The sequence below is a fragment of the Triturus cristatus genome, chromosome 5_2, assembly GCF_964204655.1.
Source record: "Triturus cristatus chromosome 5_2, aTriCri1.1, whole genome shotgun sequence".
Taxonomy (NCBI): domain Eukaryota; kingdom Metazoa; phylum Chordata; class Amphibia; order Caudata; family Salamandridae; genus Triturus; species Triturus cristatus.
The window spans coordinates 165,938,509-165,962,948 of NC_140588.1; the positions used below are offsets into that span (position 1 = coordinate 165,938,509).

Consider the following 24,440-nt stretch of genomic DNA (forward strand, 5'->3'; position numbering starts at 1 on the left):
GTAAAGACTAATTTGCATGTAGCCAGGTTCTGAGCTGGGATGGTGTAGTGAGCTAAAAAACGGTGATGGATTAAAACCATGATCTCTTGACTTGGTAAGAGTATTCTGCATCATTCAGAAACTCTGTCCATCACCACCCCCTTTTTCCCAAATCGATTTTATCCACACTCAGTGTGGGAGGGTATGCTCAGACGTGAGTCCCTTGCTCATTGCACCCTCAGGATTCAGGCAAGCCGGGCCGATGAAGGCTGTGATGCCAGAAACCGGTCCCCGGAAGCTTGTCTCCTTCCCAGTATAAGAATTGGCTTGGTAGTTTGGTTTGCCCTGTTCCCATCATGCACTGGGACATGTACAGACTAATTTGCATGTTGCCAGGTTCTGAGCTGGGATGGTGCAGTGAGCTAAAAAACGGTGATGGATTAAAACCATGATCTCTTGACTTGGTAAGAGTATTCTGCATCATTCAGAAACTCTGTCCATCACCACCCCCTTTTTCCCAAATTGATTTTATCCACACTCAGTGTGGGAGGGTATGCTCAGACGTGAGTCCCTTGCTCATTGCACCATCAGGATTCAGGCAAGCCGGGCCGATGAAGGCTGTGATGCCAGAAACCGGTTCCCGGAAGCTTGTTTCCTTCCCAGTATAAGAATTGGCTTGGTAGTTTGGTTTGCCCTGTTCCCATCATGCACTGGGACAGGTACAGACTAATTTGCATGTAGCCAGGTTCTGAGCTGGGATGGTGCAGTGAGCTAAAAAACGGTGATGGATTAAAACCATGATCTCTTGACTTGGTAAGAGTATTCTGCATCATTCAGAAACTCTGTCCATCACCACCCCCTTTTTCCCAAATCGATTTTATCCACACTCAGTGTGGGAGGGTATGCTCAGACGTGAGTCCCTTGCTCATTGCACCATCAGGATTCAGGCAAGCCGGGCCGATGAAGGCTGTGATGCCAGAAACCGGTCCCCAGAAGCTTGTTTCCTTGCCAGTATAAGAATTGGCTTGGTAGTTTGGTTTGCCATGTTCCCATCATGCACTGGGACAGGTACAGACTAATTTGCATGTAGCCAGGTTCTGAGCTGGGATGGTGCAGTGAGCTAAAAAACGGTGATGGATTAAAACCATGATCTCTTGACTTGGTAAGAGTATTCTGCATCATTCAGAAACTCTGTCCATCACCACCCCCTTTTTCCCAAATCGATTTTATCCACACTCAGTGTGGGAGGGTATGCTCAGACGTGAGTCCCTTGCTCATTGCACCATCAGGATTCAGGCAAGCCGGGCCGATGAAGGCTGTGATGCCAGAAACCGGTCCCCGGAAGCTTGTTTCCTTCCCAGTATAAGAATTGGCTTGGTAGTTTGGTTTGTCCTGTTCCCATCATGCACTGGGACAGGTACAGACTAATTTACATGTAGCCAGGTTCTGAGCTGGGATGGTGCAGTGAGCTAAAAAACGGTGATGGATTAAAACCATGATCTCTTGACTTGGTAAGAGTATTCTGCATCATTCAGAAACTCTGTCCATCACCACCCCCTTTTTCCCAAATCGATTTTATCCACACTCAGTGTGGGAGGGTATGCTCAGACGTGAGTCCCTTGCTCATTGCACCCTCAGGATTCAGGCAAGCCAGGCCGATGAAGGCTGTGATGCCAGAAACCGGTCCCCGGAAGCTTGTTTCCTTCCCAGTATAAGAATTGGCTTGGTAGTTTGGTTTGCTCTGTTCCCATCATGCACTGGGACAGGTAAAGACTAATTTGCATGTAGCCAGGTTCTGAGCTGGGATGGTGCAGTGAGCTAAAAAACGGTGATGGATTAAAACCATGATCTCTTGACTTGGTAAGAGTATTCTGCATCATTCAGAAACTCTGTCCATCACCACCCCCTTTTTCCCAAATCGATTTTATCCACACTCAGTGTGGGAGGGTATGCTCAGACGTGAGTCCCTTGCTCATTGCACCCTCAGGATTCAGGCAAGCTGGGCCGATGAAGGCTGTGATGCCAGAAACCGGTCCCCGGAAGCTTGTCTCCTTCCCAGTATAAGAATTGGCTTGGTAGTTTGGTTTGCCCTGTTCCCATCATGCACTGGGACAGGTACAGACTAATTTGCATGTAGCCAGGTTCTGAGCTGGGATGGTGCAGTGAGCTAAAAAACGGTGATGGATTAAAACCATGATCTCTTGACTTGGTAAGAGTATTCTGCATCATTCAGAAACTCTGTCCATCACCACCCCCTTTTTCCCAAATTGATTTTATCCACACTCAGTGTGGGAGGGTATGTTCAGACGTGAGTCCCTTGCTCATTGCACCATCAGGATTCAGGCAAGCCAGGCCGATGAAGGCTGTGATGCCAGAAACCGGTTCCCGGAAGCTTGTTTCCTTCCCAGTATAAGAATTGGCTTGGTAGTTTGGTTTGCCCTGTTCCCATCATGCACTGGGACAGGTACAGACTAATTTGCATGTAGCCAGGTTCTGAGCTGGGATCACTGACATAATATCGATTACCAAAATATCGAGTACTTAAAATATCGTCTCCAAATTATCGACTACAATATTATCGACTCACCATACTTATTTAAGAAAATACTAAAATATCGAGTACACAATATCGTCTTTACAAATTATCGTATATGATTATATCGAAGTTAAAAATATCGTTAACAACATTATCGTCTACTCTTAAATTACTATGTAAATGTCAAAATTATCGAAAACAAAAATATAGACAACCAAAATATAGATAATTTCGCAATATCGACTATCTAAAAAAATATTTAGATAATATACTTTAAGCACAACACATACATTAACATTGTAATACATAATAAAACACCTAAATAACATTAAAATTTTCCTTCTAACATATACATTTAAAAAGAAACATTCCATAAACAATATGAATACATTTCACTACATAAATAATTTTATAATTATTATACATCCATTAAACCACATTTAAAAATATATTTAAAGCATGTAATAATACAAATAAACAATTACTTACTACTAATAAGTTGCTAATTAGCGTTTTCCTTACAAGGAAACAAACAGCCAGTAGATAAAAAAAAAATTAAGGTGGACCAATGAGATGCTCACATTTCAAATTAAACCAATGAAATGAAGCAACTAATTAATTGCACACTATAAAAACACTACATTTCAACATCTCTTTCACACTACAAACTGAAAAGAAGAAATAAGACGAAACTCTACTCAACTATTTCCTGAAAGAAGAATTACAATCCTAAAGAAAATTTAACAACTACAGAAAGTAAGTTTTACTCTATTTATAAAGCAACTAATCTACAATTCTACAGCTGAAACTATTTCTATAAATGAATGTACTACACTTGATTTAATTACATTCATTTCTCCTCTATAGATACCTCCTAAAATTACAGAAATATTTTGGACACCCCCACAACTCTAATATTAATCAATGTAAGTATTGTTTTACTTTTTCCTACCGACCTACAACTATTAATTAAAAATAATTATTCTAAAAAATATTTTTTCCTTATTTCTCGCCTCTACAGAAAACCACTGAACCATCCAAAACTACCTTCTACGCAATCACCTACTGGACCAAACAAACAAGTAAGTATATAAACCTCAATCATTAAACAGCCTAAAATACGCATCCAGAATGTTACTTTCCCCCTTAAAACAGTAGCACATTCAAAATAATGTATCCAACTATTAACAATATTTTTTTTTCTTATCAACAGATAATCTATCTCCAAGATTAAACTGAAAGCTTGAAGTCAGCTAATTAACATCTTTCAACACATCAAATTAAACATTGTAAGTATATTCACTAAAATGTAAATATATTTAAAATATCTATAACATTGTTTATATTTACAAAATATTTTTTCATCTCCCCTAGCATAATACAGAACAACATGACTGAAGGTGCAGAATTTATAACATCTCAAAAAAATAAAATGTTGTTATGTTATATGGGTTATGTATATACACAAGAAAAGCAAAGTGGTCTGAAAATGTTTTGGAAATGTAGCAAATACTACTCAAACAAATGCTATGGTAGAGCTATTACAAAAGAAACCACTGTTCTTTCTGTAAAAGAACATAATCACCCCCCCAATATTACAGAGATAGAAGTTAGAAATGCTCTTGAAAACATTAAAGAAGCAAGTACTAGCACTGATAAACCCACCACCCAAATACTCAAAGAACAATTAATTAAAATACCACACCATGCATCAGCACAATTACCCCCAATTGATTGTTTAAAAAGAACTATAGCTAGACAAAAAAAACTAACTACCAAAACTTTACCTACCCCTAAAACATTTGAGACAGTAATTATTCCCCCAGAATTAAGCATAACTCACAGTAATGAACCATTTATTTTTTTTGACAACAAATCTCCTGATAAAAGAATAATTATGTTTGCTACTGCAAACAATTTAGTGAAATTACAACAATGTGACACTTGGAGGATGGATGGAACTTTTAAAGTTTGTCCAAAACCATTTTACCAGCTGTACACAGTGCATGGATTGTACCAACATTCTAACATTCCATTCATCTATGCCCTCTTACCAAATAAACAGCAAACAACATACATAGAAATATTAACCAAAATTAAAGAAGAAACCAATAATTATTTCCCACAAAAAATAATTATTGATTTCGAATTAGCCATGATCAATTCAATTCTAAAAAATTATCCACACACAGCAATCCAAGGTTGCTATTATCATTTTAACCAGAGTCTATGGAGACATCTGCAAAAGTCCACCCTAAGTGTACAATATGCTACAGATAGTACTTTTGCCTACCAGGTTAAAAAACTAATAGCACTAGCATACGTACCTGTAACAGATGTAGCAGAACACTATAATATTCTAATTGAAAGTCCCTATTACAAAAAGAACGAAGACAAATTAAGCCAACTTCTAGACTACTTTGAGGATACCTGGGTGGGAAGATTACATCGATCAGGACATAGAAGACAACCAAAATTCCACATTCCTTGGTGGAATGTATACCTGAGTACCTTAAATAAACAATCCAAAACAAACAATAGTGTTGAAGGATGGCATAATGCCTTCCAAGCAACTACAAGCAGAGGGAAACCTACCCTACAAAAACTCCTGGAATCTCTACAAAAAGAACAAAGCTACCAAGAATTACGGATGCAACAATCTGTTACTCAAATAGGTCCTAAATTAACAAAACAAACCAAACAAATGTTTGATCTACTACAAAGTCAAGTAAACCTATACCCATCAACAAGTGGACTAGACTACCTATCACTAATAGCCAAAAGCATTTTATAATTAACATACACACAGCTAATAAATGAAATAGGTCAATACAATAAACTATTGCAATCATAAATTAATACTATTTTTTCAGAAATAATATATAATTGTCAGAAACATTTCATTTTCTTATAAGAAATATATATGTACAATTAAATATTAATTCTGTAAATGTAATATATATAACAATAAACTATAATAACATTTCCCACCCAAATTTTCACAAAATATAACTTACCATTGATGTACCCATACAAGATGAATTCCACCAAGTAAAATGAAAAAATAAACACATCCAATGTAAATCCATCCTCGGCCAATCCAAAAACGTGAAACATTCAAAAACCCGAAAAAAAGGTCAAAATTGTAACAAACGCTCCAGGAAATCCGGGTTAAAAAAACAGTGTGATAACTTTATTTGTTTCATTAACTAAAACACACTTTAAAAAAAAAAAAAAAAAGTCTCTCTTTTCATCATAATATCCAAACCCTCAAAAATCCGAAAACAATTGAAAAATCAAAATAAACGCTCCATGAAATCCCGTAAAAAGTTAAAAAGTGTGTTAACAATATTACTTAAATCAAGTAACACACACTTAAAAAAAAAAAAACGCGTGTTGGTCTTCGAAAAACACATCGATCAACATTTACCTGAAAAACAGAACAAAACATACCCACCCACACAATCACACCCAAATACATTTAATAAATACAATTACATCATTTAAAAACAACACATATTTAATCACAATATTTACTTCGAAAACTACGTCACTACCAGTAAACAAACAGACGTAACTAAATCATTACTAACACGTCAAAAACACCCAAAACATTTTAAATTATCTATCAATACACTATAAACATCCTAACTACCCTAAACATAAGTATTTAATAACACTTAATACTTAAAACACCCCTTACCTTGCTCAACGCGACGCAGCTTCCAATCGCGAGCTTCCTCAGTCCAAAATGACCCAAAATAACATGAACCGGTTACAAAATAATCCCATTCAAATGAAAATCCCTACTTAAATCAGTGTAAATAAATTGAACACATTATAATCATATAAAATATCACATAAATGTATCAAAATTTTTTGAAAATTATTTTCTAATAAATAATACCTTAAAAAATTATATTCATAATAATTATAAAAACATTATTATTATGATTATAATACAGTAATTTATTTTCACAACTGTACAAAGACTAAGAAAATGTTTATATTATTTAACATTTATTTACAAAATGTACATGTTACAAAAATTAGTTTTCATATAATTATAAAATATAAAAATTAATAATATTAACATTTCCTACAATAATATTATTAATAATCATTAAAAATACATAGCATAAAAACATAATTTTTATCATGTACTAATTATGTACAACAACAAAATAAAAATGAAACAATATTCTTCTGAAATTAAATATGCAATGATATTTTTTATGTATATAGCCAACAAAAACATTATTATATGAATACTGTAAGAATATGTTTTTTTGCTAACAATGTTAAAAAGTAATAAATGTTATGTATGTTTTTTTGTTATTATCAATACTTCTGTTATGAAATGTAATAATATGAATACATTTTATTTTCATTTAAACATTTGATAAAGACACAAATGAAAGCATATTTCCTGTATCTCTACTAATGTATACTCCATTCTGTAAATAAAAAAAAAAATCATCTGTCTACTTTCTTCCAAAAAAATAAGGATTATATAAAAAGATAAAATGTGTCATTGGATTTCATAATTTATAACTCTCACATATATAATGTAGCTAATTTAATTTTTTAAAAATGTAAAAATCACATTTTTTATCCTCAATTACATCCAAAAACATACTTCATTAACACAATACATATACATTCAGCACACTAACCCTATACAAATTACTATTCCCATTTCACTTACATTAAAGTCAGGAAAGCTGCTGGACACTAACCCTATATAATTTACTATTCCCACTCCAGTTAACATAAACTCAAGAAAAGTGCTGGACAGTAACCCTATATAATTTACTATTCCCACTCCAGTTAACATAAACTCAAGAAAGGTGCTGGACAGTAACCCTATATAATTTAATATTCCCACTCCAGTTAACATAAAGTCAGGAAAGGTGCTGGACAGTAACCCTATATAATTTACTATTCCCACTCCAGTTAACATAAACTCAAGAAAGGTGCTGGACAGTAGCCCTATATAATTTACTATTCCCACTCCAGTTAACATAAACTCAAGAAAGGTGCTGGACAGTAACCCTATATAATTTACTATTCCCACTCCAGTTAACATAAAGTCAGGAAAGGTGCTGGACACTAACCCTAAATAATTTAATATTCCCACTCCAGATATCATAAACTCAGGGAAGATGCTGGACACTAACTGTATATAATTTACTATTCCCACTCCAGTTAACATTAAGTCAGGAAATGTGCTGGACAGTAACCCTATATAATTTACTATTCCCCCTGCAGTTAACATAAACTCAGGAAAGGTGCTGGACAGTAGCCCTATATAATTTACTATTCCCACTCCAGTTAACATAAACTCAAGAAAGGTGCTGGACAATAACCCTATATAATTTACTATTCCCACTCCAGTTAACATAAATTCAGGAAATGTGCTGGACAGTGACCCTATATAATTTACTATTCCCACTCCAGTTAACATAAACTCAAGAAAGGTGCTGGACAGTAACCCTATATAATTTAATATTCCCACTCCAGTTAACATAAAGTCAGGAAAGGTGCTGGACAGTAACCCTATATAATTTACTATTCCCACTCCAGTTAACATAAACTCAAGAAAGGTGCTGGGCAGTAGCCCTATATAATTTACTATTCCCACTCCAGTTAACATAAACTCAAGAAAGGTGCTGGACAGTAACCCTATATAATTTACTATTCCCACTCCAGTTAACATAAAGTCAGGAAAGGTGCTGGACACTAACCCTAAATAATTTAATATTCCCACTCCAGATATCATAAACTCAGGGAAGATGCTGGACACTAACTGTATATAATTTACTATTCCCACTCCAGTTAACATTAAGTCAGGAAAGGTGCTGGACAGTAACCCTATATAATTTAGTATTCCCACTCCAATTAACATAAAGTTAGGAAAGGTGCTGGACACTAACCCAAAATAATTTACTATTCCCACTCCAGTTATCATAAACTCAGGGAAGATGCTGGACACTAACTGTATATAATTTACTATTCCCACTCCAGTTAACATTAAGTCAGGAAAGGTGCTGGACAGTAACCCTATATAATTTACTATTCCCACTCCAGTTAACATAAACTCAAGAAAGGTGCTGGACAGTAACCCTATATAATTTACTACTCCCACTCCAGTTAACATAAACTCAGGAAAGGTGCTGGACAGTAGCCCTATATAATTTACTATTCCCACTCCAGTTAACATAAACTCAAGAAAGGTGCTGGACAGTAACCCTATATAATTTACTATTCCCACTCCAGTTAACATAAACTCAGGAAAGGTGCTGGACAGTAGCCCTGTATAATTTACTATTCCCACTCCAGTTAACATAAACTCAAGAAAGGTGCTGGACAGTAACCCTATATAATTTGCTATTCACACTCCAGTTAACATTAAGTCAGGAAAGGTGCTGGACAGTAACCCTATATAATTTAATATTCCCACTCCAGAAAGATCAAACTGAGAGAAGGTGCTGGTTATAAGATCACTTAAAATATTAATGAGCTACATGTATTAACTATGAGATATAATTTAAAAACTATTAAAAATAAAAAAACTATAGTTGCAATACCCACCCCTATCCCATATTCACCATAATTTAAAAAAAAATATGTACAATATCTTTTCCATCAACTATACAATTATTTAATTATAATTATATTTGTAAATTTTAGATTTCACAATATTTACAAATAATGTGAATTTTTTTATGATCTATATTTACACTATTATTTTTAAAAATTACTCCCCACCCTTCTCCCCTAATATACCCACATCCCACCCATAAACACAACATAAATATTGAAATTAGATTTTCCTATTAAAATTACATAATTCAATTTCGACATAAGGGGCCTCATGTAGGTAGCCAAATACCGGTCGGTAACGGACGATTTTCGGTAAATATGCCGTTACCGACGGGTATTCAGACAAGTGAGATGTAGGAGTCCAAAAACCACTTTTCGGTAAATATGAGGCGGTAAATACCGATTCATATTCACCGAATTCCTAAATCCCGATTCAGAGTTACCGAATACATAATTAACGAATCGGTAAATATGAAGTGGTAAATATGAAGTGGTAAAAATGAAAATGACATGTAGGAGCACTCGGTAATTAAGAAATCCAAGAAAATCGGTAAATAAGAGTCGGTAACTAACACGGATTGAAAGCAGGTGGTAACCATCAACAGTGCAGATAAGCAATCCCAAAATGCAACAGCGTGGACAACATGCCCGCTATGTACGTCATTGCAAGGCGCCTACATCTACAGGCAGCAGGACGGAGGGTTTGGCGACGGGAGGAACGCATCTACAGACAGCGCATCACACTATTCCAGCTGACTGATGCAGAGATACATGAGAGGTACAGGCTACACCCCGAAACCATCATGGACTTAATCAGGGACCTGCACCCACTCCTGGACCAGCCAATAAGAAGGGCGCACGCCATACCCCCACATGTGCAGGTGCTCTGCAGCCCACATCTGTTGGCATCCGGCAGTTATCAGGTGGTGACAGCTGCGGTGGGTGGTGTATCCCAGAGTTGCCCGTCCCGTTCCTTCAGGAATTTCCTGGATGCCATGATGCAGAGAATGCACCACTACATCAGCTTCCACAACACACAGGCTGCACTGCAGTAAACAAAAACAGACATTTCTCACATGGCACAGTTCCCCCATTTCATTGGCTGCATTTATGGTACACACATCCCAATCTGTCCACCAGCTGACACAGAGCACATCTACAGGATCAGGAAGTCCACCCACTCCATCAATGTGCATACCGAATTGAGTGATTTTGTGAATGGTCCTGTGGGTGGCAGAACCAAAAGGTGGGCGTATGCTATTTACAACGAAGTCTGCAAGTTGTCGCACAGTGAGGCGGCTTCCAGATTGAGAGCTATTGACCAAGCAAACATGGAGAAGGCCTTAGCCGTTATAGATAATAGCTTTAGCACTCTCTCTTCTAGGATCCATACATGAGACAATAGGCACATGCAAGTACACGGCGCATGCTATGTACAAGCCCCGATTCTGGCGTGCATCCTACGAGGTATCCCAGTGCCTGTGATTACACCTTCTTTCACTCTGCTTGCAAACGCTATTCATTTAATTTTGAATAATGAAGCTTGCTGCGGGATGTGAGTGGGAATCCCGTACATAACTGTCTCGCATTAAGTTGTCTGCTGCAATACTGTTCTTTTTCCACCCCCGCATGTGCGGCGGGATGTTTCCATCTGGCCTTCGATTCCAACCTTGAAAGCAGAGTTCAACAAGTTGAGCAGAATAGAGCGCCATTGTCCCACAAAGAGGTGCCTTTGACTTCCTCTCGTGAAACATTTGTCCTTCACGTTGCTCATACGCGCACTGAGATACAGGCGCCTCTGAATACTGACCTCCCCCTGCATTTCGGCTCTTTGATCCAAACTATTATCAATGCCTCGTCCACGACCGGCCTGGCTCATTTTTTTAAACATGTGGGCTCGGGTCTCGTGACCTCTTCCCAAACTATTTTTGGTGTAATACCGGCATTTGTTCATTCACTGTTCTCGAGCATCTTTGGAGGTGTCCCGCTGCTCCTGGCGCTAGTGGCAGGTGTGCTGCTTTTCCTTTCCATATTCCGGAATGGCTGCTCCTTCTGTGCCACACGAGCACCTGTCCCGTCTGCATCTTCTTCGTGATCGGATGCTTGACTTCTATGGTACTTTGCCATTGGCGACTTTGAGTCTGGCTTATGGATTATCCTTCAGGTATTCCTACTTCACCTGCGTACAACCTGTATTACACTGCCTGGATTGTCCCTTTGAATGGCCTCTGGATTTGTGCTTGACCAACATAGTGTCTCCGGTGCCGGATTTCGATCGACTGATGAGGCCCTTAGTGTCTCACGAGTTGGCCTGTTCTGGTGTCCGGATCATGGCGTGTGGTGCGGCGCATGGTATCCTGGGTAATTGGGACATCTCAGCGGCAGCCTACGACTTCTTGTCCATGAGCTATTTGGAGGAACATTCCGGGTGCCCTCTGATTGTGCTAGAGGCTCCGTTGGTTGGAGAACACGTATGTTCCTTTTCTTTACTTAATTGGATGGCTGAGACTTTTAGTGGCCCTGCAAACGATTTTTTGTTGGAAGCCGTGGCCACATATGCTGCCTATACATTCATGGATTAACTGGATTGTCGTCCATTGCGCCTGTGCTACTGGACAGCACCCTGGCGCAACATTTATTTCTTTTATTTCTCTTTTTTCTCTTCCTGATGGTCGGCTTGAGTTTTTTACTATACTTGCATTGTGTTTTTTTGAATTTTATGCTGCAATTAATTGGACTTTAGGACTTTGGCGCTGCATTGGTTACGCCTTGTTCTGCTCTGACGAAACTGAACTCTGCGTTCTCTCTTTTCTTGCCTATTACATATTGCTTCGCTCAAGGGGGCGTGTAGTGAGTTCTCCCTGAATACGTTTATACATTGTTCAGTTGGCATAACCACGTTGAATGTTATGTAGCCATATTTTTGTCTTTGCACACGACACTGCGTTTACATGTTCTGTCTTGAATAAACTGCTTACTCGAGACTTCCTTCAGACGAGTGCATTCTGTTGTTCCCATCCCAAGCTCTGCGCAGCGACCTTGGTCTGTACATGCTGTGACACACAGTCTGGAATTTTACACAATGCATGTGTTCCACTCTAGGTTGTTCGACCCACTCTTTAGCCATGACACACGCGCAGCTGCAAATACCTGAAAGTTGTTGCTTTTCATGTCACAGACATCAGGTTTATTATTCAGACTGAAGACGAGCCTTCCTGCGAGACGGCTCCTGATGCTCCTGAGATGTGATTTCACTGAGCTGATTTTTGAGGTATGGGGTCCCCTATTCAAGCCTAAGAGACCTTCTATTATAACATCATTATGATATTAGCTACTTAGTTAAGGGAAGGTGGTAGTTTCCTCGGTATTTTCCGAATCGCTAAATACCACCTCGGTATTTTCCGAATCGCTAAATACCACCTCGGTATTTACCGATTCGGTAAATACCACCTCGGTATTTACCGATTCGGTGAATTCCGATTCGTGATTACCGAATGTTACCGAATAGGTAACTGTTACCGAATTTTTACCTACATATAACTTACAGATTCTAATTTACCGATTCGGTACGGCTCGGTATTTAAGAACAGGTAAAATTTATTTACCTACATGAGGCCCAAAATGTTCACATATTAGAATTATTCCCAATTAAATATTTATTTATTACTCTATAATTTTGTAACAATCATTAAAATACAATCCACACCCTTACACCCTTAAAACCCAAATTCCCTACCATGAAACAAAAAAATAATTTCGAAATTATTTTGAAAATATTTTTTAAACATTGTCAAAATGAAATTAAAATTTTAACATGTCTAATTCTTTAGTAATAATATTTATAACTCATTATCCAATTTTACAGTAATCTTTTTAATACACTCCCCACCCTTATACACTAATAACCCTACATCCCACTCATAAAACAAAATTAATATTTCATTAGAATTTGAAAATATACAATTTCGAATTTTTTTAAAAATTTTTAAATTTCGAAATCTAAAAAATTACAAATTTTTACATTATTATCTGATTTTACTATAACATTTTTAAAACACTCCCCACCCTTATCCCCTAATAACCCAACATCCCGCTCCTAAAAAATATATATAATATTTTTTTAAATTTCTAAATTATAAATATTTAATTTATAATTTTCTTTACAATTTACTATTCATAATTATTTATTATGTAATATTTTAAATTATTATCTGATTTTACACTAATCTTTGTAATACACTCCCCACCCTTATACACTAATAACCATACATCCCACTCATAAAACAAAAATAATATTTCATTAGATTTTTACAAAATCTAATTTATAATTTTTATAGAAATTTTTAAATTTCGAAATCTTAAATATTACAAATTTTTACATTTTTATCTGATTTTACTATAACATTTTTAAAACACTCCCCACCCTTATCCCCTAATAACCCAACATCCCGCTCCTAAAAAATATATATAAATTTTTTTTAAATTTCTAAATTATAAATATTTAATTTAGAATTTTCTTTACAATTTACTATTCATAACTATTTATTATGTAATATTTATAAATTATTATCTGATTTTACACTAATCTTTTTAATACACACCCCACCCTTATACACTAATAACCATACATCCCACTCATAAAAAAAAAAAAATATTTCATTTTAATTTTAAAATATTTAATTTCGAATTTTTATAGAAATTTTTAAATTTCGAAATCTAAAATATTCCTAATTTTTACATTATTATCTGATTTTACTATAACATTTTTAAAACACTCCCCACCCTTATCCCCTAATAACCCAACATCCCGCTCCTAAAAAATTTATATAATTTCTTTATTTTTTTCTAAATTACTAATATTTAATTTAGAAATTTCATTACAATTTACTATTCATAATTATTTATTATTTAATAATTTTAAATTATTATCTGATTTTACACTAATATTTTTAAAACACTCCCCACCCTTATCCCCTAATAACCCAACATCCCGCTCCTAAAACATATCATACAATAAATTACTTAACACTATTATTATATTTTAAACATTAATAAAGTATTTATACAAATATGATTAAACAATTTACTTATTCAATATACATTAAATACACATTTTAAACAATATATATATTATATTTCGATATTTCTAACAAAACTATTCAATCGATATTATCTTCAAACGATATTACTACATCGATATTTCATACTTCGATATTTTACTAAACACTTAAAACACGATATTACTTACCTCGATATTCTACACTTCGATATTAATGTTATCTCGATATTTTAACTTCGATATTCTTGTTGTTCGATATTATTTTTTCGATATTATGTCCATTTACCTCTGAGCTGGGATGGTGCAGTGAGCTAAAAAACGGTGATGGATTAAAACCATGATCTCTTGACTTGGTAAGAGTATTCTGCATCATTCAGAAACTCTGTCCATCACCACCCCCTTTTTCCCAAATCGATTTTATCCACACTCAGTGTGGGAGGGTATGCTCAGACGTGAGTCCCTTGCTCATTGCACCATCAGGATTCAGGCAAGCCGGGCCGATGAAGGCTGTGATGCCAGAAACCGGTCCCCAGAAGCTTGTTTCCTTGCCAGTATAAGAATTGGCTTGGTAGTTTGGTTTGCCATGTTCCCATCATGTACTGGGACAGGTACAGACTAATTTGCATGTAGCCAGGTTCTGAGCTGGGATGGTGCAGTGAGCTAAAAAACGGTGATGGATTAAAACCATGATCTCTTGACTTGGTAAGAGTATTCTGCATCATTCAGAAACTCTGTCCATCACCACCCCCTTTTTCCCAAATCGATTTTATCCACACTCAGTGTGGGAGGGTATGCTCAGACGTGAGTCCCTTGCTCATTGCACCATCAGGATTCAGGCAAGCCGGGCCGATAAAGGCTGTGATGCCAGAAACCGGTCCCCGGAAGCTTGTTTCCTTCCCAGTATAAGAATTGGCTTGGTAGTTTGGTTTGCCCTGTTCCCATCATACACTGGGACAGGTACAGACTAATTTGCATGTAGCCAGGTTCTGAGCTGGGATGGTGCAGTGAGCTAAAACACGGTGATGGATTAAAACCATGATCTCTTGACTTGGTAAGAGTATTCTGCATCATTCAGAAACTCTGTCCATCACCACCCCCTTTTTCCCAAATCGATTTTATCCACACTCAGTGTGGGAGGGTATGCTCAGACGTGAGTCCCTTGCTCATTGCACCATCAGGATTCAGGCAAGCCGGGCCGATGAAGGCTGTGATGCCAGAAACCGGTCCCCGGAAGCTTGTTTCCTTCCCAGTATAAGAATTGGCTTGGTAGTTTGGTTTGCTCTGTTCCCATCATGCACTGGGACAGGTACAGACTAATTTGCATGTAGCCAGGTTCTGAGCTGGGATGGTGCAGTGAGCTAAAAAACGGTGATGGATTAAAACCATGATCTCTTGACTTGGTAAGAGTATTCTTCATCATTCAGAAACTCTGTCCATCACCACCCCCTTTTTCCCAAATTGATTTTATCCACACTCAGTGTGGGAGGGTATGCTCAGACGTGAGTCCCTTGCTCATTGCACCATCAGGATTCAGGCAAGCCGGGCCGATGAAGGCTGTGATGCCAGAAACCGGTCCCCGGAAGCTTGTTTCCTTCCCAGTATAAGAATTGGCTTGGTAGTTTGGTTTGCCCTGTTCCCATCATGCACTGGGACAGGTACATACTAATTTGCATGTAGCCAGGTTCTGAGATGGGATGGTGCAGTGAGCTAAAAAACGGTGATGGATTAAAACCATGATCTCTTGACTTGGTAAGAGTATTCTGCATCATTCAGAAACTCTGTCCATCACCACCCCCTTTTTCCCAAATCGATTTTATCCACACTCAGTGTGGGAGGGTATGCTCAGACGTGAGTCCCTTGCTCATTGCACCATCAGGATTCAGGCAAGCCGGGCCGATGAAGGCTGTGATGCCAGAAACCGGTCCCCGGAAGCTTGTCTCCTTCCCAGTATAAGAATTGGCTTGGTAGTTTGGTTTGCCCTGTTCCCATCATGCACTGGGACAGGTACAGACTAATTTGCATGTAGCCAGGTTCTGAGCTGGGATGGTGCAGTGAGCTAAAAAACGGTGATGGATTAAAACCATGATCTCTTGACTTGGTAAGAGTATTCTGCATCATTCAGAAACTCTGTCCATCACCACCCCCTTTTTTGCAAATCGATTTTATCCACACTCAGTGTGGGAGGGTATGCTCAGACGTGAGTCCCTTGCTCATTGCACCATCAGGATTCAGGCAAGCCGGGTCGATGAAGGCTGTGATGCCAGAAACCGGTCCCCGGAAGCTTGTTTCCTTCCCAGTATAAGAATTGGCTTGGTAGTTTGATTTGCTCTGTTCCCATCATGCACTGGGACAGCTACAGACTAATTTGCATGTAGGCAGGTTCTGAGCTTGGATGGTGCAGTGAGCTAAAAAACGGTGATGGATTAAAACCATGATCTCTTGACTTGGTAAGAGTATTCTGCATCTTTCAGAAACTCTGTCCATCACCACCCCCTTTTTCCCAAATCGATTTTATCCACACTCAGTGTGGGAGGGTATGCTCAGACCTGAGTCCCTTGCTCATTGCACCATCAGGATTCAGGCAAGCCGGGCCGATGAAGGCTGTGATGCCAGAAACCGGTCCCCGGAAGCTTGTTTCCTTCCCAGTATAAGAATTGGCTTGGTAGTTTGGTTTGCTCTGTTCCCATCATGCACTGGGACAGGTACAGACTAATTTGCATGTAGCCAGGTTCTGAGCTGGGATAGTGCAGTGAGCTAAAAAACGGTTATGGATTAAAACCATGATCTCTTGACTTGGTAAGAGTATTCTGCATCATTCAGAAACTCTGTCCATCACCACCCCCTTTTTCCCAAATCGATTTTATCCACACTCAGTGTGGGAGGGTATGCTCAGACGTGAGTCCCTTGCTCATTGCACCATCAGGATTCAGGCAAGCCGGGCCGATGAAGGCTGTGATGCCAGAAACCGGTCCCCGGAAGCTTGTTTCCTTCCCAGTATAAGAATTGGCTTGGTAGTTTGGTTTGCCCTGTTCCCATCATGCACTGGGACAGGTACAGACTAATTTGCATGTAGCCAGGTTCTGAGCTGGGATGGTGCAGTGAGCTAAAAAACGGTGATGGATTAAAACCATGATCTCTTGACTTGGTAAGAGTATTCTGCATCATTCAGAAACTCTGTCCATCACCAACCCCTTTTTCCCAAATCGATTTTATCCACACTCAGTGTGGGAGGGTATGCTCAGACGTGAGTCCCTTGCTCATTGCACCATCAGGATTCAGGCAAGCCGGGCCGATGAAGGCTGTGATGCCAGAAACCGGTCCCCGGAAGCTTGTTTCCTTCCCAGTATAAGAATTGGCTTGGTAGTTTGGTTTGCCCTGTTCCCATCATACACTGGGACAGGTACAGACTAATTTGCATGTAGCCAGGTTCTGAGCTGGGATGGTGCAGTGAGCTAAAACACGGTGATGGATTAAAACCATGATCTCTTGACTTGGTAAGAGTATTCTGCATCATTCAGAAACTCTGTCCATCACCACCCCCTTTTTCCCAAATCGGTTTTATCCACACTCAGTGTGGGAGGGTATGCTCAGACGTGAGTCCCTTGCTCATTGCACCATCAGGATTCAGGCAAGCCGGGCCGATGAAGGCTGTGATGCCAGAAACCGGTCCCCGGAAGCTTGTTTCCTTCCCAGTATAAGAATTGGCTTGGTAGTTTGGTTTGCTCTGTTCCCATCATGCACTGGGACAGGTACAGACTAATTTGCATGTAGCCAGGTTCTGAGCTGGGATGGTGCAGTGAGCTAAAAAACGGTGATGGATTAAAACCATGATCTCTTGACTTGGTAAGAGTATTCTTCATCATTCAGAAACTCTGTCCATCACCACCCCCTTTTTCCCAAATCGATTTTATCCACACTCAGTGTGGGAGGGTATGCTCAGACGTGAGTCCCTTGCTCATTGCACCATCAGGATTCAGGCAAGCCGGGCCGATGAAGGCTGTGATGCCAGAAACCGGTCCCCGGAAGCTTGTTTCCTTCCCAGTATAAGAATTGGCTTGGTAGTTTGGTTTGCCCTGTTCCCATCATGCACTGGGACAGGTACATACTAATTTGCATGTAGCCAGGTTCTGAGATGGGATGGTGCAGTGAGCTAAAAAACGGTGATGGATTAAAACCATGATCTCTTGACTTGGTAAGAGTATTCTGCATCATTCAGAAACTCTGTCCATCACCACCCCCTTTTTCCCAAATCGATTTTATCCACACTCAGTGTGGGAGGGTATGCTCAGACGTGAGTCCCTTGCTCATTGCACCATCAGGATTCAGGCAAGCCGGGCCGATGAAGGCTGTGATGCCAGAAACCGGTCCCCGGAAGCTTGTCTCCTTCCCAGTATAAGAATTGGCTTGGTAGTTTGGTTTGCCCTGTTCCCATCATGCACTGGGACAGGTACAGACTAATTTGCATGTAGCCAGGTTCTGAGCTGGGATGGTGCAGTGAGCTAAAAAACGGTGATGGATTAAAACCATGATCTCTTGACTTGGTAAGAGTATTCTGCATCATTCAGAAACTCTGTCCATCACCACCCCCTTTTTTGCAAATCGATTTTATCCACACTCAGTGTGGGAGGGTATGCTCAGACGTGAGTCCCTTGCTCATTGCACCATCAGGATTCAGGCAAGCCGGGCCGATGAAGGCTGTGATGCCAGAAACCGGTCCCCGGAAGCTTGTTTCCTTCCCAGTATAAGAATTGGCTTGGTAGTTTGATTTGCTCTGTTCCCATCATGCACTGGGACAGCTACAGACTAATTTGCATGTAGGCAGGTTCTGAGCTTGGATGGTGCAGTGAGCTAAAAAACGGTGATGGATTAAAACCATGATCTCTTGACTTGGTAAGAGTATTCTGCATCTTTCAGAAACTCTGTCCATCACCACCCCCTTTTTCCCAAATCGATTTTATCCACACTCAGTGTGGGAGGGTATGCTCAGACCTGAGTCCCTTGCTCATTGCACCATCAGGATTCAGGCAAGCCGGGCCGATGAAGGCTGTGATGCCAGAAACCGGTCCCCGGAAGCTTGTTTCCTTCCCAGTATAAGAATTGGCTTGGTAGTTTGGTTTGCTCTGTTCCCATCATGCACTGGGACAGGTACAGACTAATTTGCATGTAGCCAGGTTCTGAGCTGGGATGGTGCAGTGAGCTAAAAAACGGTTATGGATTAAAACCATGATCTCTTGACTTGGTAAGAGTATTCTGCATCATTCAGAAACTCTGTCCATCACCACCCCCTTTTTCCCAAATCGATTTTATCCACACTCAGTGTGGGAGGGTATGCTCAGACGTGAGTCCCTTGCTCATTGCACCATCAGGATTCAGGCAAGCCGGGCAGATGAAGGCTGTGATGCCAGAAACTGGTCCCCGGAAGCTTGTTTCCTTCCCAGTATAAGAATTGGCTTGGTAGTTTGGTTTGCCCTGTTCCCATCATGCACTGGGACAGGTACAGACTAATTTGCATGTAGCCAGGTTCTGAGCTGGGATGGTGCAGTGAGCTAAATAACGGTGATGGATTAAAACCATGATCTCTTGACTTGGTAAGAGTATTCTGCATCATTCAGAAACTCTGTCCATCACCACCCCCTTTTTCCCAAATCGATTTTATCCACACTCAGTGTGGGAGGGTATGCTCAGACGTGAGTCCCTTGCTCATTGCACCATCAGGATTCAGGCAAGCCGGGCCGATGAAGGCTGTGATGCCAGAAACCGGTCCCCGGAAGCTTGTTTCCTTCCCAGTATAAGAATTGGCTTGGTAGTTTGGTTTGCCCTGTTCCCATCATACACTGGGACAGGTACAGACTAATTTGCATGTAGCCAGGTTCTGAGCTGGGATGGTGCAGTGAGCTAAAAAACGGTGATGGATTAAAACCATGATCTCTTGACTTGGTAAGAGTATTCTGCATCATTCAGAAACTCTGTCCATCACCACCCCCTTTTTCCCAAATCGATTTTATCCACACTCAGTGTGGGAGGGTATGCTCAGACGTGAGTCCCTTGCTCATTGCACCATCAGGATTCAGGCAAGCCGGGCCGATGAAGGCTGTGATGCCAGAAACCGGTCCCCGGAAGCTTGTTTCCTTCCCAGTATAAGAATTGGCTTGGTAGTTTGGTTTGCCCTGTTCCCATCATACACTGGGACAGGTACAGACTAATTTGCATGTAGCCAGGTTCTGAGCTGGGATGGTGCAGTGAGCTAAAACACGGTGATGGATTAAAACCATGATCTCTTGACTTGGTAAGAGTATTCTGCATCATTCAGAAACTCTGTCCATCACCACCCCCTTTTTCCCAAATCGGTTTTATCCACACTCAGTGTGGGAGGGTATGCTCAGACGTGAGTCCCTTGCTCATTGCACCATCAGGATTCAGGCAAGCCGGGCCGATGAAGGCTGTGATGCCAGAAACCGGTCCCCGGAAGCTTGTTTCCTTCCCAGTATAAGAATTGGCTTGGTAGTTTGGTTTGCTCTGTTCCCATCATGCACTGGGACAGGTACAGACTAATTTGCATGTAGCCAGGTTCTGAGCTGGGATGGTGCAGTGAGCTAAAAAACGGTGATGGATTAAAACCATGATCTCTTGACTTGGTAAGAGTATTCTTCATCATTCAGAAACTCTGTCCATCACCACCCCCTTTTTCCCAAATCGATTTTATCCACACTCAGTGTGGGAGGGTATGCTCAGACGTGAGTCCCTTGCTCATTGCACCATCAGGATTCAGGCAAGCCGGGCCGATGAAGGCTGTGATGCCAGAAACCGGTCCCCGGAAGCTTGTTTCCTTCCCAGTATAAGAATTGGCTTGGTAGTTTGGTTTGCCCTGTTCCCATCATGCACTGGGACAGGTACATACTAATTTGCATGTAGCCAGGTTCTGAGATGGGATGGTGCAGTGAGCTAAAAAACGGTGATGGATTAAAACCATGATCTCTTGACTTGGTAAGAGTATTCTGCATCATTCAGAAACTCTGTCCATCACCACCCCCTTTTTCCCAAATCGATTTTATCCACACTCAGTGTGGGAGGGTATGCTCAGACGTGAGTCCCTTGCTCATTGCACCATCAGGATTCAGGCAAGCCGGGCCGATGAAGGCTGTGATGCCAGAAACCGGTCCCCGGAAGCTTGTCTCCTTCCCAGTATAAGAATTGGCTTGGTAGTTTGGTTTGCCCTGTTCCCATCATGCACTGGGACAGGTACAGACTAATTTGCATGTAGCCAGGTTCTGAGCTGGGATGGTGCAGTGAGCTAAAAAACGGTGATGGATTAAAACCATGATCTCTTGACTTGGTAAGAGTATTCTGCATCATTCAGAAACTCTGTCCATCACCACCCCCTTTTTTGCAAATCGATTTTATCCACACTCAGTGTGGGAGGGTATGCTCAGACGTGAGTCCCTTGCTCATTGCACCATCAGGATTCAGGCAAGCCGGGCCGATGAAGGCTGTGATGCCAGAAACCGGTCCCCGGAAGCTTGTTTCCTTCCCAGTATAAGAATTGGCTTGGTAGTTTGATTTGCTCTGTTCCCATCATGCACTGGGACAGCTACAGACTAATTTGCATGTAGGCAGGTTCTGAGCTTGGATGGTGCAGTGAGCTAAAAAACGGTGATGGATTAAAACCATGATCTCTTGACTTGGTAAGAGTATTCTGCATCTTTCAGAAACTCTGTCCATCACCACCCCCTTTTTCCCAAATCGATTTTATCCACACTCAGTGTGGGAGGGTATGCTCAGACCTGAGTCCCTTGCTCATTGCACCATCAGGATTCAGGCAAGCCGGGCCGATGAAGGCTGTGATGCCAGAAACCGGTCCCCGGAAGCTTGTTTCCTTCCCAGTATAAGAATTGGCTTGGTAGTTTGGTTTGCTCTGTTCCCATCATGCACTGGGACAGGTACAGACTAATTTGCATGTAGCCAGGTTCTGAGCTGGGATGGTGCAGTGAGCTAAAAAACGGTTATGGATTAAAACCATGATCTCTTGACTTGGTAAGAGTATTCTGCATCATTCAGAAACTCTGTCCATCACCACCCCCTTTTTCCCAAATCGATTTTATCCACACTCAGTGTGGGAGGGTATGCTCAGACGTGAGTCCCTTGCTCATTGCACCATCAGGATTCAGGCAAGCCGGGCCGATGAAGGCTGTGATGCCAGAAACTGGTCCCCGGAAGCTTGTTTCCTTCCCAGTATAAGAATTGGCTTGGTAGTTTGGTTTGCCTTGTTCCCATCATGCACTGGGACAGGTACAGACTAATTTGCATGTAGCCAGGTTCTGAGCTGGGATGGTGCAGTGAGCTAAATAACGGTGATGGATTAAAACCATGATCTCTTGACTTGGTAAGAGTATTCTGCATCATTCAGAAACTCTGTCCATCACCACCCCCTTTTTCCAAATCGATTTTATCCACACTCAGTGTGGGAGGGTATGCTCAGACGTGAGTCCCTTTCTCATTGCACCATCAGGATTCAGGCAAGCAGGGCCGATGAAGGCTGTGATGCCAGAAACCGGTCCCCGGAAGCCAGACAGAGGAATCCAGACACCCGGCGACGCGAAGAGGGAAGTCAAGTGTTCGCTGTACATGGACGATGTCACCTTCTTCTGCGCGGATGCAGAATCAGTCCAATCTCTGCTGGAGGCGTGCACAGACTTCGGCAAGGCATCAGGGGCGAGAATCAACTTGGACAAGTCTCAGGTCAAACTCTTCGGGCGATGGGACCTCTGCAACGAGCCTCTCCCCTTCCCCATCGAGGCAGGACTGATGAAGATCCTCGGCGTCTGGTTTGGAGGGCCAGGGGCAGCAGCGAAGAGCTGGAACGAACGTTTGGCCAAGGTGAAGCAAAAACTGGGCCTCTGGAGCCTGAGAAACCTGAGCATTGAAGGGAAGGCTCTGGTGCTCAGGAACGATGCACTGCCCGTGCTGCAGTATGTGACACAGGCCTGGCCACTCCTGGCCAACGTAGCACGGGCCATCAACAGCATGGTGTTCCACTTTGTCTGGCACTCCAAGATGGACAGGGTGAAACGGTCAGTCATGCACAAGGAGCACCGCAAAGGGGGGAAGGCAGTCCCCGACATCTCAACGATCCTCAGGGCCTTCTTTGTGTGTGGCTGCGTCCGGATAACCCTGTTAAATATGAACAAGGACCACTCTGCCTACAAGGTGTTCCGCTTTTTCCTCCTCCCGGTGTGGAGACGGCTGGGATGGGATAAGTGGGAGAATGCTGTGACTTTCAACTGGGACCTCCCATGGTACTACAAGGAGGTAGAAAAGTTTGTGGGGGAATTTGGGCTGAACTGTGTCACCCCTTGCCTTTGGAAGCCCAAGACAATCCGCAAACTGATCAGGACCAGGGACACCACCGAACCAGTGAGCGACCTGCCACCAGCGACGGCAACGCACATGTGGGAGAATGTATCCTCCCCAGTTCTGACCAACAGACACAAGGACATAGCATGGATGACTGTGAAGGGTGGCCTGCCAGTGAGGTCCTTCATGCACAGCAGAGGCCTGTGCCCGCACAGGAACTGCCCAAGGGAATGCCCCGCAGAGGAATCTGCACACCATCTCTTCTGGGCCTGCCCCTTTGCCCAGAGACTAAGGGCCGCCCTCCGACAAGAACTGGTAGCCCTCATCCCCTATGAGAACATTACGGACCAGTCCATGCTGTACGGGCTGTTTCCAGGGACACACACAGAGGAAGCTATCCAGGAGTGCTGGAGACTCCTCTGCTGTATTAAAGACATTCTCCTGTTCGCCAGAACACGCCTGGTGACCAATGGAGAGGTGGTAAACAGAGAAGGGTGCCGCAGGATGGTGCTCAGCCTGCTTAGAGACTATGCAGCCATGGACAAGAGGGAAAGTGAGGAAGAAGAAGAGCTGTGAGAAAACCCTCCTTCCCCACTGTACTCTTTAAAGTGGCGTCCCCATTAAAACCGTAAAACGCTATCAGCAAATACATCAGATGAAATGTAAAATGTCTCAATGCATTGATTGACTGAAAAGTTAAAGTGGATTGCCTTCCCTAAGGGGTGAGGTACCACTTCCTTAAAAACTATGTATCGCAACTTTTAAGCACTTAATAAAAGTTTTTGCCCCAAAACTAAAAAAAACAAAAAAAAAAACGGTCCCCGGAAGCTTGTTTCCTTCCCAGTATAAGAATTGGCTTGGTAGTTTTGTTTGCCCTGTTCCCATCATGCACTGGGACAGGTACAGACT

General features: G+C 41.2%; 1 protein-coding gene across 1 annotated transcript; it reads left to right on the forward strand.

The window, feature by feature from the left end:
• The first annotated feature begins 22,802 nt into the window (after nucleotides 1-22,802).
• Nucleotides 22,803-24,197, forward strand: LOC146822739 (uncharacterized). Its single transcript, XM_085606583.1, has one exon. The coding sequence runs from the start codon at nucleotides 22,803-22,805 to the stop codon at nucleotides 24,105-24,107; it is 1,305 nt and encodes a 434-aa protein (XP_085462709.1). The 3' UTR covers nucleotides 24,108-24,197.
• The last annotated feature ends 243 nt before the right edge of the window (nucleotides 24,198-24,440 follow it).